Source organism: Otolemur garnettii, unplaced genomic scaffold, assembly GCF_000181295.1.
Source record: "Otolemur garnettii isolate 467f Iridium unplaced genomic scaffold, OtoGar3 scaffold00042, whole genome shotgun sequence".
NCBI classification, from domain to species: Eukaryota; Metazoa; Chordata; class Mammalia; order Primates; family Galagidae; genus Otolemur; species Otolemur garnettii.
Window position 1 is genome coordinate 12,548,474 of NW_003852437.1, and position 18,157 is coordinate 12,566,630.

An 18,157-nucleotide genomic window follows, 5' to 3' on the forward strand; every position below is an offset into this window, starting at 1 on the left:
CACACTTGATGACAGAACCTAGCTTGAGCTAACTAATTTATCTGTTAATGAATTTCAAATTGAAAACTTAGGTGACAGTACCATAGACATACATTAAAAAGAGAAGAGCTATGTATGAAAACAGCACACTGTACCCCCTGATTGCATTAATGTACATAGTTATGCTACAAGTAATTAAAAAAAAATAGGAAGATGTTTATAAAATACAGACATTAGCCCAGAACTATATTTTCCTTGGTTTAAGGGTCCTTCGGTAACAGAAGAATTTGTTTATAGTGGCTTTTTATTTTTGCTATGGGAAAGTGGTTAACTTTTTAGAAATTAAATAGGTGAGAAGCACATTTCATTTTCTGTCACTGCAGTGATGAGTGTTTTTTTTTTATTGTTGCCACTAGTTTTGGTTTTTGCACAAGTTTTGTCTAATAAATTGCACTATCCTTTAAAAAAAAAAAAAAAAAGAAGAGCCAAAGAATATATCGATCAGGTGATCTTGAGGTGTATACTCAATTCTGGCTGGTGATGTGGGATATAAATGTTTTAAAATGGAATCAAGAAGCAGTACTAGAGGAAAGAGGGAATGGTAGAGGACTTTTTGGTTTTAAAAATGAAATTAAATAATGCATATGAATACTAGGAGTTAAAAAAAGTTGGAATTAGTTTTAGGAGGAGCAGGTCTCTCTTCCTACAATGGATAATTATAGGCATGAACCTTATACAAGCTAAAAATGTGAACATACATGAACTAATGCAGAGGAGGAATACATTAAAGATCTATTGCTTTGTAAAGTGCAGAGCATGTAATGCTTAATATATTGCTGGTTGTCATTGGCACCCTCAATAGATAAGTACATTGGTATGCTCTAGCCATAGTGGAGGGCATGTGACCCAGTCCTAGCACATGTTAATTTCCTGATGTTCACTTTAGAATGAAGACCCTTTTAAATAATTATTGCAGTGGATGTAGGTATTGCACATGGACCACTGTCATCTGAGAAATGGCTTTAGACAGGGAGATATTTTTGGAAATATGATATAAAGTACACAATAGGCCTAATTACTAGTCATTTCTTTAATAATCACTTATTTCTTCAACCAGTCATGTTTGAGTGCTTAATTTCTAAGCTTTGGGGACTGACAGTAAGATGTCTGGGGGTAATATAAAAGGAGGAGCTAATACAAGTAACAGATGGTTATGGAGTAACATAGAGATGTTACAAAGAGTACTGACAAAATGATTTTGTAGGACTTTGTAAATGAGAATACTTAATTCATACTAAGTTGGGGGAGTTTAAGCAGGGTGTCTGTGTGAAGGAATACTTCATGGAGGAGAGATGCTAGGTCTATGTGAGCAAGTGGTAAATATCACCTGGGCCACCTGAGATCAGAGTCATGTTTCTTTGGAACAATTGATGATGTCATAACCAAGCTGTTCCGTAACAAAGGAGGTTCACCCTCTTTTCCTATTTATAAAAGTTCTATCTATCTTCAGGGTTCTGTTTATTTTTCCCCTTCTGAGTTAGGTACTCTTTTTCTCTGGTGGATTCTCAGAATAGTAATTTATAAATTCTCAAAAGTAATATAACTTCCTTAGGTGTTCTAAGAGCTATTGTTTCCTGTGTTTAACTTCCTCTTTATTTTCTCTGTAATTTAGATAGTCTTTACATGACTGCCATAGCTACTAATTTAAAAACTCCAGGAAGACAAAAATCCATACTTTGATTTTATATTTACTCTAGTAGCTGGCACGATGTTCTTTAGATTCAGTAAATACTCTAAAATGTTTTGTTGAGGAAACAAACACTTTACAAAAATCACAGGAGATATTTCTCTTTATCTTTTTTATATTGTAGCACTTCAGGGTCAATTTCAGTATTGACAAACTGACCAAGTAAAAAAAAAAGATTCTTTAATATCTAAAAATATTTTGTTTGTGAATGGCCTCTCATTTATTTGCTAATACATTATTTAATAACTTATGATTGTGATCTAATGACTTGTTGAATGTTGCACTGTAACTATAATGTGTTACTATTTTTATCCAGTAGTAGCATTTATCTAATATTTCTCTGCCATAAGTATTTAGTCTCAGCCTTTAAGCCTGAATTTCTTGCTGCCTGAATACCCTCAAAAATGAGCCCATTCTATCCTTTGGAAACTAGATTGGGTAGTTACACACAGTTGGTGTAACCAAACTGATTTGGGTATTATATTCTGGAGATCTTTCTCTAGCTGCCTCACTCCCAATTCTTGTTTTGTTTTTTTGTGTGTTGTTCCCAAAATACTCAGTATTTCTCATGTTGAGTACTTGTCACATGCTTTTATAATTGTGTGTGTTCCTTGTCAGATTTTAGGTTTGGAAAGTGCTGAATAGTGAGCTGTCGTCTTAGACATGTTTTTGTTGAATAAATGAGTAAATACATTTGTGTAAATTTGTTTATGTTCCTTTTGGGTTTTTAGTTTTAATAAGTTTGGTACATTAATTTATAATAAAACAAATATTAATTTAGTGTCAGATATATGCCAGGTAGTTGGCTAAACTGAGTCTTACCCAGAGGAAGCTGATGGGCTTATGGAGTGAATCAGGTGTAGTTCCTTAAGGACTGTAAATTGGAGGAGTATGCTTGAAGGTAAAGGTTGGGGTGGGGAGCATGTTGGCTGTTTTACCCAAAGTGGTCAGAAAAGACTTCTTCAAGGAAGGTGATTACAAGAAAGAAATAGCCTAGGAAAATCTGGTCCAAGAGCTTGTTCTAGTCAGTTGGGAGTGAGCACAAGGGAATTTAGGGTAAGCTGGTTTATTAGAGGTTACTTTGCTCTAAATCAGGGGTCCTCAAACTTTTTAAACAGGGGCCCAGTTCACTGTTCCTTAGACTGTTGGAGGGCTAGACTGCAGGCCCCGGGATGAGTGGCTGCTAAGCAGGACAGGCAGCGGCGGCAAAAACATCTGGCAGGCCAGATAAATGTCCTAGGCGGGCCGCATGTGGCCCACAGGCCATAGTTTGAGGATGCCTGCTCTAAATGAAGAAAAATTACTTTAGTGATCTACAGTGTGTGTTAGTCCTATGGAAGAAAAGTACTTTGGTTATAGAGAAGCACTTGAAGAAAGAAAATGGATACATGGCTTATTTCAGGTTTTTGTCAACACTGGAAAGACAATTCAAGTGTATTGTCTATTACAGTGGAACCTCTCTGTTAAGTTGACTGACCAAGGAACTGTAACAAACTGGTCAACATAAAGAACTAGGCCTGTGTATGATACATACATGTAATGCATGTCTAGTCTATGAAAATAAGGTCATCTTAAAGAGGTGGTCAATGTAGGGAGGTGGTCAACAATGGAGGTTCCACTGTATTATTTTTCAATCACTTAAGGTGAATTTTGGAGAACCTTAATAAAACCCAATTAGCTTAAAAACTGAAGAATCATGGCTTTCTGCCTGTGGATGGAAAGTCTCTCCTCCTACTGCTGTCATGTCTAAGTCACAGTCTCCTAAAGAGCCTGAACAGCTGTGGAAGCTATTCATTGGAGGGTTGAGCTCTGAAATGACTGAGAGTCTGAGGAGCACTCAGACTGTGTGTTAATGAGAGATCCTAACACCAACTGCTCCAGGGGCTCTCGGTTTGTCACATACGCCACTGTGGAGGAGGTGGATGCAGCAATGAATAAAAGGCCACACTAGGTATATGGAAGCGTCGTGGAACCAAAGACAGCTGTTTCCAGAGAAGATTCTCAAAGACCTGGTACCCAGTTAACTGTGAAGAAGATTTTTGTTGGTGGCATTAATGAGGATACTGAAGAACATCACTTAAGAGACTATTTAGAGGGGCAGTGCCTGTGACTCGGTGGGTTTGACCCCATATATGGAGGATGGTGGGTTGAAGCCCAGCTCCAGCCAAACTGCAATGAAAAAATAGCTGGGTGTTGTGGCAGGTGCCTGTGGTCCCAGCTACTTGGGAGGCTGAAATAGGAAAATTGCCTAAGCCCGGGAGATGGAGGTTGCTGTGAGCTGTGATGCTACGGAACTCTACTGAGGGTGATAAAGTGAGACTCTGTCTCTTCCCCCCTCCCACAAAAAAAGGACTATTTTGAACAGTATGGGAAAATTGAAGTGATTGAAATCATGACTGACAGAGGCAGTGGCAAGAAGAGGGGCTTTGCTTTTGTTATGTTTGATGACCATAATTCTGTGGATAAGATTGTCATTCAGACGTACCATACTGTGAGTGGCCACAATTGAAGTAAGGAAAGCCCTGTCGAAACGCATGAGATGGCCAGTGCTTCATCTAGCCGAAAAGGGTGAAGTGGTTCTGGAAACTTTGGTGGGGTCACGGAGGCAGTTTTGGTGGCAATGACAACTTTGGCCATGGAGGGAACTTGAGTGGTTGTGGTGGATATGGTGGCAATGGGGATGGCTACAGCGAATTTGGTAATGACGAAAGGAATTTTGGAGGTGGTGGAAGCTATAAGATTTTGGTCATTATAGCAATCAATCTTCAAATTTTGGACCCATGAAAAGAGGAAATTTTGGAGGCAGAAGCTCTGGCCTTTATGGCAGTGGCAGCCAGTACTTTGCCAAACCATGAAATCAAGGTGGCTGTGGTGGTTCCAGAAGTAGCAGTAGCCATGGCAGTGGCAGAAGGTTTTGACTATTCCCAGGAAACAAAGCTTAGCAGGAGAGGAGAGCGGAAGAAGTGATAGGGAAGCTACAAGTGAGAACAGATTTGTGAACACAGCCAAGCACACACAATATGGTAGGGCCTGCCTTTTACAAAGAAGACATGTTTAAGACAATACTCACGTGTATGGGCAAAAAACTCGAGGACTGTATTTGTGACTAATTGTATAACAGGTTATTTTAGTTTCTGTTCTGTGGAAAGTGTAAAGCATTCCAACAAAGGGTTTTAATGTAGTTTTTTTTTTTTTTTCACCATGCTGTTGATTGCCTAATGTAATAGTCTGATCATGATGCTGAATAAATGTGTCTTTAAGAAAAACAAACAAACTGAAGAGTCATGTATGCCTTTATAAATATTGAATGTTAGTAAATTACCTATTTTTTGAGTGAAATTCTTAGAATTTTTTTGGAAAGTAAATATTCCAGGTTCCTTTAATTTTGATAAATAATTTTTGGAGCTATTTCAGATAAGTCAATATAAAAGGAACTTGTAAATGAATTTATCTCTTTGTTTTTATTTTAGATTTTGAAGATGATGATCTCTATGGCCAGTCTGTAGAGGATGATTATTGTATTTCTCCATCAACAGGTGAATTTTTAAAAATAATTTGATATCTTTGGTTTTGGTGTTTAAAAATGTTAAATATTACTGTCATTCTAGGACTAGAGTATTCCATGAGACTGTAATATGTAACATTTACAAAGATAATTGTATGTTAATTTCTATAAAATTTTTATATAAAATAATTTCTTTATCTGCAAATAGAATAGTTTTTATTCTGTCCTTTAGTAAGAAAACTCTGAAGACTTATCTTTTTTTCAGTATTCTTTGCAACATGCAGTTAATCAAAATGCACTAAAATGGTGATTTAGTCAATAATAAAATTCTAAAATCTCTGGTGACAGGCTGCAGTTAATTTTATATTCCCAAATATCTTTTGAATATTAGGAAACATCGAGGTGTTATACATAGACTTCTTTTATTTCATTTTTATGTTATGTTATGGTATATTATGTTGTGTCATGTCATGTTATTTTATTTATGCTATACTTCAGAAATAATTCCCTTTATATAGTACTTTAATCTATTTTAAATAGTTCGGTAAATAAACGAAATACATATAGTTCAGACTTCTGATGGAACCACAGAGGGATTAGAGTTCAAATTTCTGTATGATTCTACATCAGAGCTGCACCTTCTAGCTCTTGTGCCCAAAGATTTCTCCTCTGTCAACATAAAAGGAAAATATTCATATGTTCTTTCGGCAAAGACTGAGTCTTTGATCACAATCTTTCTCTCCTTTCTCTAAAGATACATTTGTCTGTAAATATCAGCGTGCTATATATACAACTGGTAAAATGCCCTGCTAAATTTTAGAATGGTATACAGAGGGGTATAATTTGCCTGTAAATAGGCATTGCATAAATATAATTCATAAAACTCATTTTCCCTAAGTTTAAAGGCTAATTAATGTAAAACATTTCTTTTAGTGTTGTCTGCTATGGTCTGAATGTTTGAGTCATAAAGTCATAATTTCTATGTTGAAATCCTCATCTCCAAGGTGGTGGTATTAGGAGGTAGGGTATTTGGGAGTTAATTAGGTCATGAGAGCAGAGCCCTTAAAAAGGAGGCCATTGGTAGACCCCTCCCCCCCAACCCAGTGAGAACAAAGCAAGTAGGTGCTGTCTGCAACCCCTAAAGCAGGCCTTCACTAGATACAAAAATCTGCCGTGATCTTGAACTTTCCAGCCTCTGAATGTGAGAAATAAATTTCTGTTGTATATAAGCTACCCAGTTCATGGTATTCTATTATAGGAGCCTGAAAGGACTAAGACATCTCCCTTATCTTAATTATCCTTTATAAATTTACCTGCTTTAATCCCATTTTTACCCAATATGTTCCTTCTGACTTTTATAATTCATTGTTCTTTATAAAGGTGTAGGCTCTTTAAGTTGTCTTTATCATATCTATTCTGTCAGCTTTTCTTCTGTTACTTGTTTTTTCTGAAGTGCATCTTGCTATTAATTTGTAGGCATGTTCTTCAGGTCATGTACTTTCCTCAGGTAGTGTGATCATGGCCTGCCTTCTCTTCCTTTAAAGTTTCACTGATACCAAGTCAAGATTCTGTTAGATTTAACATGAAATGTTGTTGACCAGGTATTACAGAACAAAAAATGCAAAAAGGACAACCAAAAAGACTACCATCCCTAGTGCTTATGGGTATAAATGGACAAGGTTGAAACCTATATTGTAGAAGTTTATGGGGGCTACTTGAACTGGGACTTAGACCACGAGGGGAGGGTTCTGCTTTGTTGCTTTTCCTCTGAAGTTTATAGGAAGTACTGTGAGCTGGGACCCAGAGTACTCTGGGGAGAAAGGCAGTGTGTGACTGATGTGGTGCCTCTGAAGAGATGCTTTGAAGCTGGGATTCAGTCTTTCGAAGAGGGGATTCCAACCTGCTGGAGAGACAGTTGAAGTTGGTTCTGGGAGTTGTGGAAAAACTGAAAACTGATATTGATTGCTATTTATAGAAACAGACAGCTTCTGCAAGGTGAAGTGTTGCTAGGGCGACACTGACTAGAACAAGAAGCAAAAAAGAAGGACTGTGTGCCTTCCTCTTTCAGCCTTGCTTTAGCATCTCCTATTGCCTGATCCCAGAAGGGAGCCAGGTGTCAAAGAATTGTGCTTTACAGAGTCTTCACTCTGGCACCATATAGCTGAGGAGAGAATGGTAGGTTAGAAGCTAAGAAATGGCTAAATTCCTTTAAAGTTCCTTATTCAGGGATTCAAAAGGAGGCATTTTATAGGGATTTAGGAATAAAGGAAATTTCACGTTTCCCAAGGTGTCTTCTATGTATTTGCCCTTTGGGGCTCCTCAGTTCAGCATCACAGTTAAGTACATAACTTAAATTTTAGAGGTGACAAAGTGAAATCTTGTAGCACTATCCCTATCACTCACATCTAATAAGCATGATAGACAGCATGGCATGTTCATGGAACTGAGAAGATGATGTGGGCATGATGTTAAATTTGAGTTTTAAAATTTACATGATGAGAATGGATTAAAAGTGGTATGTGAATGGGTATAGGTAGACTAGGAAACTGTTATATACATATTTATGTAAAGGAGATGATGGTATTTTGGGATAGTATCCTCAAAGTATAGTCCCTGAACTGTTGCATCATTCAAGAGTTTCTTAGAAATGCAGTATCGGAGGCCCCACCCAAAAGTCAGAAACTTTGGAAGTGAGGCACAGCAGCTGTTTTAACAAGTCTACTAGGGTATGCTATGACATGCATGGGAAACCATTTGTTTAGGGCAGGAGTAGTAGCATTAGATTTGGAAATAGATTAAACAAAATATCTGCAGGAGTTTAGGTCTTACAGGATTGAGAAGTTTGTATATGGCTTGCAGAAGAGTGGAACTCTTTTTTTTTTTTTTGAGACAGAGCCTCAAGCTGTCCCCCTGGGTAGAGTGTCGTGGCATCACAGCTCACAGCAACCTCCAACTCCTGGGCTCAAGCGAGTCTCCTGCCTCTGCCTCCCAAGTAGCTGGGACCACAGGTGCCCGCCACAACACCTGGCTATTTTTTTGGGTGCAGCCATCATTGTTGTTTGGCGGGCTTGGGCTGGATTCGAACCCACCACCTTAGGTGTATGTGGCTGGTGCCTTAGCCACTTGAGCCACAGGCACCGAGCCAAGAGTGGAACTCTTCATAGAGGGATTATACAAAGACACTTTAGTATTGCATGTTAATGTAGTCATTTATTTGGGCTTATCTGGATAAATAATGTTTTATTTTGAGTAATGAGCTAACAGCACACACAGATCTTCAGAGGGTGTTTTTCTGAAATTTGCATTTATGGCCTTGCTTTTGGAGGACGACCTGTTTCTCTGTGTGAGTCTCAGAGGTCTTGAGGTGTGTCTTGCATGTGTTTATCTTCAGGACAGTCTGACTCTCAAAAAGCCAACCAACATTTTCAAAGTAGGAGAGAAATGGTTTTGAGTTTCTTATGTAACAAACTGGTATTTTTAACAAACAAATGTGACTTTGGATTTTTTATTTTTCAAAATACTTAAAAATAGCAGTAACAGCAGATCAGAAACTTTTCTCTTTAGTGATACATTTTCTGAGTAATTTTCAATAAAAAATGAATAATTTTAGAATAATATTTTCTGTTCTTAAGTAACCAATCACTAAAGAGCTGATCATACTTGTGGTATAATGAAGTCTGATAATTGAGTAAGTTTACCAATTAGCAGGGATTTCTCTCCAAAATTCACCAGCACATATTTTTTTTTTTTGCATTAATTAAGCCCAGTTTTCCTGATGGAAAGGCAACTTCTAAATGTAAACTTTTAATATCTCCTTTACACAGATTGATTTTGATATTAAGTATTGAATCTATCTTGGAAGAGTAGGGGTAGGAAAAGAGTTTATATATTAAACTTTATTTGAATGGTTACATATTTTATTTCAACTAATATGATTAGAAATAATTTTATTTCATTCCAATTTAGAACTTTTGTTGAGCATCAACTTATGTGTGAGAAAAACCCTGTGCTAATGAGTTTATAAATTAGTTTGTTGTAACATAGCTTGTTTAAAGTCTTGTTTGAATAGCTTGCTTCAGTAGTTTGGTAAGTGTCTGGGAAGACTTCTGGGAGGAGGTGTGGGATTGGGGCTGATAAATTTGGAATCAAGGATGCCATCCCAGGTAGAAGAAACAACATTGTTTCAGCAGTGGCCTCTAAGTGTGGCTTGTTTGGGAAGACTCCTGGGATTAGTGCAGATTTAGCAGGAAAGAGGGCTAGGAACAGAAATAGGAACCAAATTGTGGAAGACAGTTTTTAATTTTAGTTTATAGTGTCAATTTAGTGAAGGTTTTTCAGAAAGGAGGGCAGTAGTTTGAGCAGGTAACTGACGATGGTCTACAGAGTGGACTACAGGTAGGGAATTTGAAGGGTGGTATTTCCTGACCTTTCCTGATGCAAATCAGGTTGGAATGATTCTTAAAAATACAGATTTCTTGCTCGATTCCAGCACTACTGAATCATAATTTTCAGGGAAGTAGCCTAGAAAGTTTAATTTTTGGTGAGTGCCTCACATGATTTGTATATTAAGGTGTTTAGGAAATAATTTTAAGTAATTCCTGGAGTTTGGTTTTGACTTCTTTTAACTTTTATGTTTGTCCAAATTCCTAAAATTAAAAAAAATAACTATTGGTGTCCATTTGTTCATAAAGCACTTCCATCAAAGTTTGTGATTTAAAATTTTAGGGAATAACATTATATATTTACCCATTTTCTCTCCATTTTTATTGTCTCTCTTGCCTTTTGGGCTCTCTTTTCATTTTCAAACACTTGGACTACTTTGTCCCTCCCTAGATGCTATTTTTATTTTTCCTTGGAAGATTTTGCCTACTCTTCTCTTCCATGCAAACCCAACCCAAAAGAATGGCCTTAGGTCTCTGAGTTGGATATATGTGTGTGGGGGTGGGGGGGGGTTGGCGAGTGGTGTGCTAGTAGTAGGAAAACCCCACAGAAACGTAGCTTCTAGGCGGTAGAGTACCTGTACAGTGAGAACTTCCTCTTCTCCATCAGTATTTTCTAGTGAAACTTGTTGAGGGAAACATCTGATTTCATGCTTCTCTTAATATTTTCATTTGTCTTAGGTTTCTTCCTCATAATTCATGCATAAAAGGAAGTTGGGGAAAGTATATTTGTTATTTTTAGGCTAAACTGAGTATAATTTATTAAAATTAAAGCAATTGTAAATCACCAAGTGGAAAATGGCCCAATTTTTATTTTTTGGTACCACTACATTTTATTAAATCTAAGATGCCATGGATTGTAAGGCATATTATTTCATGGACTACTTTAAAACAAAAGGCTGCCAAACTAAATGTTAGATAATGCTAAGATGCCATTTAACTATAAGACACATCTCTAATTCTGAGATTTTAACATGTAAAAAAAAAGTGGTCCTCTTAGAAAATTTATGAAATAGGATGTCTCTGCTGGTTAGCCAAGCTGACTATAATAGCAATGTTACTGTCTCCTTTCCCACGAGGGGGCACATTAGGGATTATACAATATAGCATATGCATTCCTGAAAAACTTTGTGATCTTTAAAATTGTGTGCTAAAAATAATAACTTAAGAGTCAAGATTAGGATAGACCACTCAAACTATAGAGTACTGACAAAAATAGTAGTCATCTTAGTAAAAATGTTTGCACATTTATTAAGATACATTAACTTCTAATAGTTTAGTAAATATTGGACTTTACACTTAAAAAGGTGAACGCTTGATAGAAGGAGATGTAAGAAAAGCTTAAAACTGAATAATGTTGCAAAAGCAAAATTCTCATAGATCTTGGAGAGGTAGTCAGTAAGGACCCTCAAAACAGAGTAGTGCAGTACAATTACAGTGTAATATTCCAGTGTGGTTTTGCCTGTTGCTGTTACATGATAATGTACAACGTTGAAGTATTGAGAGAAAAGTTTCGGAAACTAAAGCATCTTCAGCATTATACGTTCATCATTTTGCTGTTTACTGATTAGTATGAACTAATTTGTTTTCAGGAAGCATGCATTATGGATTAGATTGAATTATCTCAGCTGTTCTGTATTTATTTATTTATTTATTTATTTTTGAGACAGAGTCTATGTAGCCCTCAGTAGAGTACAGTAGCGTCATAGCTCACATCAACCTCAAACTCTTGAGCTTAAGTGATTCAGTTGCCTCATCCTCCCAAGTAGCTGGGACTACAGGTGCCCACCACAACACCCAGCTATTTTTTGGTTATAGTTGTCATGTTATCTGGCAGGCCGGGGCTGGATTTGAACTTGCCAGCTCTGGTGTGTGTAGCTGGTGCCCTAGCTGCTGAGCTATGGGTGCTGAGCCAGCTGCTGTATATTTCTCTTACTCTGTCAGCGGTTCTCAACCTGTGGGTCATGATCCCTTTGTAACAATGAAAATACATGCTGCATATCAGATATTTACATTATGATTCATAACAGTAGCAAAATTACAGTTATGAGTAGCAACCCAAATAATTTTATGGTTGGGGGTCGCTACAGCATGAGGAACTGTATTAAAGGGTTGCGGCATGAGGAAAGTTGAGAACCGCTGTACTCTGTTTTTCTTGTTCAGGATCTCTTCCACTTCCCAGGTTTTCCCATGTTCTTATCTCCTTTGTCAGGACTGCTTCAATCTTCATTGACCACTTAATCTTCTATGCTTCCACGGCACTTATTATCTGTATTACTCATGTGGCTTTTAAAATATGTCATTACGTTTTTCTTCTTTGTCTTCTCTGCTAATCTTTAAGGGTATTGATATACAATGATTAGAATGGACTTATGCTGTGGCCTTCTAAGTGTTACATATAGGCCAGAGCTTCATATTCTAGGCACTGTCTGTAGATTTTTTTTTTTTTTTTTTTTTTTTTTTTTGCTGTTTTTGGCTGGAGCTGGGTTTGAACCCAATACCTCCAGCATATAGGGCCGCTGCCCTACTCCTTTGAGCCACGGGCGCCGCCCTATCTGTAAATTTTGAATGTAGTTTTTTGAACAAATAAGGTCTTCCTGGTAACATATACAAAAGTCCATGGACTTAATGTGTTTTGTGCTTTTACAGAAAGCTAATAACCCCCCAACTAATACCTTGCCTTATGAATATTATATTTCTGTCCTTCTTTAATTTTGTTCCATCATAATTGAATAACTTCTAGGAATGAGTTCTATAGCCATCTGGTAGATGTGGAAATGTCAATACTTTGGGCATGCCTTGATTTTCCCCTTTGCTTACTTGTATTTTATTTATGATTCTCAGGCATATATTGGCACTTTGACCATCTGTCTTTCCTCCCTTTAAGAAAATACAGTAGAATCTCTGTTAAGTGGACCACCCAAGGGACTGTAACAAACTGGTCAACATACAGAGTTGGTCAATATTGGGAACTAGGCCTGCTGAACTGGTAATGTGCATTCAGTGCATGTCTGGTCTATGAAAAGTAGGCCATCTTAAGGAGGTGGTCAATGTAAGTAGGTAGTCAACAATGGAGGTTTTACTGTATATAAGGCTTAGTTATATGTAAGAAACACATTGCCGGTATTGCAGTGGAGCATAGATATCTGAGAGTCAAAGTTAAGTATATGACACTCGTTCGTAATATCCGTATATGATTGAAACTACGAATCATTCAAAGGTTAAGGCCTGTGTTTTCAGTGAACTCCTGAATTCAGGCAAAATTATCAATTCTTGGAAAGTGAAAATTAATCTTTTCTTAATTATGCAAATACACTTTTAGTTTTTTCTTAATAGTGCAAATTAGTAAGCTTCATATATGGTTTGAGATATTTGTACCGAAGGAGAAAATTTCAGGGAATGCAGAATAGTAGGCAGGGATGAGATGTTAGGAAAAGTAGTTTTTGCAAACAGTGTCTAGGAAAGTCAGCTCAGTAGAATGGTCTTAGAGATTGGGGGAAAGAAGGAAGTTTATAAAAGGTTAATAAATTAGTTAAGGACATTTGGACATTTGACCAGGATTTTTGAGTATGATATGCTTTGTCTTAGGGTGTTCACCCATTGTTATGGAATGTGGGTAACTGACTATGGGTGCTAGATCTGAATCTTTAATTTTTACTTTAACTTTTATTTAAAAAAAAAAGGTTAGTGGGAAATGGCTATACTACAGCATCCTTTGATCATTTTATATTCTAGCTGCTCAGTTTATTTATTCACGACGTGATAAACCTTCTGTTGAACCTGTAGAAGAATACGATTATGAAGATCTAAAAGAGTCTTCCAATTCTCTTTCGAACCATCAACTGAGTGGAATTGATCAAGGTATAGCAAAAAATAGTATATTTATGTTTCTTACCTGAAGATGATTAACAACCAAATTCATCAGAATTTATCAGTGTTGTTGTGATTGTTCATAACAGTAAGTATAATGATAAAAACATGTCTTACATCTTCAGGAAAAATTTATTAAGTATATTGTGTAACGTATGTATGTAACGGCATGGCTGAAAAATTGTACTAAGTATGGCTATTGCTTAGTAACTAGAATTTTTGATTAAACTATCCTAGTCTTTCATTTTTTCCATAGGAGAAAAACTTGCATGATTTGTTATAGGAACTTTTTCAGACTGTTGTTTAATAAACTCTTATAATTAGAGATTATATTTAGCATACAGAAACTCTTTTACTTAGAAAGATGTTAGGTCCCAAGAGGTTTAAAAAAAAAGTTGAAGTCTAGAGTAACATTATACAAGCATCCTGATTATTATCTGTGTAAATTAAGTTTCAAGGTAGAACTTGTACATTGTACTCTCTTAAACATTTTAACAAAGATATTTGTATTTTTGCTTTCTTCTTTTATAAGTAATTTTCAAACATGACATTGCTTCCCATATCAGGCCATGACATTGCTTCCTTTATCAGGCCTGATCTAAAATGGTCAGGTATAATGGTAATGCCATCTGTTGATAGTGAGCACCGCTGAGTCAAATTTGCTCTAGAGCAGCGGTTCTCAACCTGTCGGTCGCGACCCCTTTGTAACAATGAAAATACATCCTGCATATCAGATATTTACATTAGGATTCATAACAGTAACAAAATTATAGTTATGAAGTAGCAACAAAAATAATTTTATGGTTGGGGGTCACTACAACATGAGGAACTGTATTAAAGGGTTGCAGCATTAGGAGGTTTTGAAGATCACTGGTTTAGAGTATGGCTTTGTTCTATAAATGTTTTTAAGTTGATATTTTATAATTTAAAAATAAAGAAATTTATGAAATCTGGGAGCTGATCTTTGAATAAATCTATAAAATACATATCAGTTGCTAAAATGATGAAAAATGGAGAGAAAGCATAAATATAAAAAATTAGAAAGCAGCAAGGCAGACAACAGATACAGAAGAAATAGAATGAATTTATTTACTAATTCTGCAAATACAGTTGAAACCCTGGATAAAAGTTTGAAGATGAGATGTAGTGTGAAGTTCTCAATAGTATTTAATTGTTATAGTTAACATTGTGTGCTGAGAGGGTAGGAATAGGGTAGAAGTCTTGTACTTCTGTGCTTTAGTGGACAGTGATTAAGGAGTTATAAAATTTAAAGTTACATTTGAGAATGAAAGTTAATCATTCTAACCTGGTGTGTATATGTAAGTTAATTGCATGATAACAGTAATAATGATTGTGGTTAGCTTTCCCTAAATACTCTCCAGGTACTGTTCTACATACTGTTTAGGTATTAGCATCTTTAATCTTCACGACAAGGGAAGAAAGTGAGACAGAGCAGTGACTCGCCTGAGCAGTTACTTGTACCCACTAGTAAGTGGCATTAGGATGTGAACCAAGCCAGTCTAATTCCATAACCTCTAGTTGTAGCCCCCTCAGTACACTGCCTCTTTGTGTATGTGTAGAAAATAGTTCTTATAATTAGAAGAGGCCCTATACTATGTATTCTGTTCCAGTTTCAGTAATTTATGTATTTATCAAATAGGTATTATTTTTTGAGTATAGCTTACTAACCTTTTAAAGTTAATCTTGGATTGAATCAAAGCCAGATGACCCAAATATTTAACAGATTTATTTTTAATAATTAGAGCAATGGAAAAAAGTATTGATTTTTTTTTAAAGAAGGAAGAGTATTCCCAGTAGAGTCTTTATTCAACATGGAAGGATGTACAATGAAATATGAATTGCATTCTGTGCTTGCTTTGGCGGCACCTATACTAAAATTGGAATGATACAGAGATTTGTGTGACCCTTATGCAAGAGTGACACGTACATTTATGAAGCATTCCATATTTTTTGTACCCCCTTAATATTTAGAAATTAAAAAAATTGAATTCTTTTTTTTTTTTTTGAGACAGAGCCTCAAGCTGTCCCACTGGGTAGAGTGCTGTGGCATCACAGCTCGCAGCAACCTCCAACTCCTGGGCTCAAGCGAGTCTCCTGCCTCAGCCTCCCAAGTAGCTGGGACCACAGGCACCTGCCACAAAGCCCGGCTATTTTTTGATTGCAGCCATCATTGTTATTTGGTGGGCTGAGCTGGATTTGAACCTGCCACCTTAGGTGTATGTGGCTGGTGCCTTAGCCACTTGAGCCACAGGTGCCCAGCCAAAAAAATTGAATTCTGTGAAATGGTTTTGTCTAGTAGAGAGTCTGAAAGCCTAAGTTCTGTATTGATTATTGCTAACTTAGTACCATGCTTTTTCTAATTAAATTAGAATTTACCCTATAGATCTAGCTTGTAGTGTTATGAGGATTATGAAAGGAATCATATGAAAGTTCTGTGAAAATTATCAAGTGTGACTCGCACTTATAGCTCAGCAGCTAGGGTACCAGCCACATACACTGGTGCTGGTGGATTCAAACCCAGCCTGGGCCTGCCAAACAACAGTAACTACAACAAAAAAAATAGCTGGGTGTTTGTGGCAGGTGCCTGTAGTCCCAGTTACTAGGGAGGCTGAGGCAAGAGAATTGCTTAAGCCCAGGAGTTTGAGGTTGCTGTGAGCTGTGATGCCACAACCCTCTACTGAGGGTGACATAGTGAGACTCTATGAAAGAGTCTCAGAAAGAAAGAAAAGAAAAGAAAGAAAGAAAAAAGAAAATTGTCAAGTGTTAGACAAATATATAAATGAATATGTTCATTTTTATTTATTGGCCCCTAGGTACATACACTGGAGGTGGTGGGTTCAAACCCAGCCCTGAGCCCCCCCCCAAAAAAACTGCAAAAAAAATTAAATAATAATTACCTTTTTATAATAACAGTCATCAGAAAATTAAAATCCGCAAATAGTTTAGATAATTGCAGGTTTCAATTTTTTATTTTTAAAATGAATATCCTTATATACTGGACAGCCTCATATTTATTTATTTATTTATTTTGCCATTTTTGGCCAGGGCTGGGTTTTAACCCACCACCTCTGGCATATGGGGCTGGTGCCCTACTCATTTGACCCACAGGTGCCACCCTCATGGACAGCCTCATTTTTATGGTACTTTTGTATTAGATTATCTTTCCTGTATTTGAAAGCCATTAGGGTGATTTAGGTGGCTGGAAAAAACTGAAGTTAGCCTAAAAGAAAACTTAAAGTAGTAATTTAAGAGTAAGAAATAGCCTTAGAGATTAACTGGGTTCACTAATGAGTTAGAAATAGTACCACACTCTCCCCTCTTTTCTGCACATGTGACAAGTGATCAGTGCAGATATCATCATCATTGGTGACTGAAAATTGTCATTAGTATATACTGTGCAATTTAGTCAGAATTATTCAAGAGACTTTTATCATTGGCTGAAAATAGCTATCTGTGTATATAATTTATACTGAAAATTTTTTTTTTCTTTTCCTTTTTTTTTTTTTTTGAGACAGAGTTTCACTGTGTTGCTCTCGGTAGAGTACTGTGGCGTCACAGCTCACAGCAACCTCCAACTCTTGGGCTTAAGCGATTCTCTTGCCTCAGCCCCCCAAATAGCTGGGCCTAGAGGCACCCACCACAGTGCCCAGCTGTTTTTTTGTTGCAGTTGTCATTTTTGTTTAGCAGGCCCAGGCCAGGTTTGAATCTGCTAGGCTCAGTGTATATGGCTGGCGCCCTAACCACTGTGCTCCTGGTGCTGAGCCTATATTTTTAAAAATTATTAGTCATTGTTTTTCAGTAGGCATGTATTCTAGTGAATTTTTTTTTTTTTTACCTTGTTTGCAACTCGCCCACACTTTATATACCACACTACAGCATAGTGAGGTCAGCTTCGGTATTACTTTTCCTCCTTTTATGACCACCAAGACCAGTATTCTGATCTGATGGGAAGGAGAATCAGGAGAATTCTAGTGATTTCTGAATGAAATTGTTCTTATACTAAGGGAAGATAGCTATACTGTATACAAAATATGATCATTATAAATAATTTTTGCCAAGGAGAAAGGAGAGTTGAATATCTTTCTCAGTTTTGAAGAGGGAGAGTTCTTTCATGCACCGTTTAGTGTAGTTTTGATCACTGTTGTCTGTTTTAGCTCGACTTTATTCATGCCTTGATCACATGAGAGAGGTACTTGGTGATGCTGTGCGAGATGAAATACTGATTGAAGCAGTTCTGAGGAACAAGTTTGATGTGCAGAAGGCTTTGTCTATGGTTCTGGAACAAGATAATGTGCAGAATTTGAAGGACAAGAGTGAGGAAACAGTATCCACAGGAAGGATAGAAAAAGGTATGCCTTTACTTGTTCTCTTTTAGTTTTACATAATGTTTAAAGAGAGGCTTTAATTTTCTTGAGCTTTTATAAAAAACTTTAATTTGCTCCAGCTATTAAGAAAATCTTGCATGTTGCTGTTAACTCTTGATAATTATCAGTTGATCATGTAGTTTGTGAATTTTTAAGGTGAGTATTATGTTCCTTTCCTTCTGTTATAGCTTGTTTTTTATTATTTCATTACTTGTTTTCATATCTACCACAA

The 18,157-nt window shown here is 36.7% G+C and overlaps 1 protein-coding gene, 2 non-coding genes and 1 pseudogene across 4 annotated transcripts in view; 3 read left to right on the plus strand and 1 right to left on the minus strand.

The window, feature by feature from the left end:
* HBS1L (HBS1 like translational GTPase) overlaps positions 1-18,157 on the plus strand; it is a 92,082-nt gene that overhangs the window by 724 nt on the left and 73,201 nt on the right. For both annotated transcript variants that reach the window (XM_003790305.3, XM_012805458.2), the window contains exons 2-4: positions 5,197-5,262; positions 13,406-13,531; positions 17,716-17,910. In XM_003790305.3, coding sequence (XP_003790353.1) covers positions 5,197-5,262; positions 13,406-13,531; positions 17,716-17,910 — 387 coding nt within the window. The remainder of the gene's footprint in view (positions 1-5,196; positions 5,263-13,405; positions 13,532-17,715; positions 17,911-18,157) is intronic.
* On the plus strand, positions 3,469-4,696 carry LOC111725490 (annotated as a pseudogene).
* Positions 15,409-15,512, plus strand: LOC111725509. Its single transcript, XR_002773560.1, has one exon. It is a non-coding gene; the product is annotated as a U6 spliceosomal RNA (small nuclear RNA).
* On the minus strand, positions 17,396-17,528 carry LOC111725518. Its single transcript, XR_002773566.1, has one exon. It is a non-coding gene; the product is annotated as a small nucleolar RNA SNORA61 (small nucleolar RNA).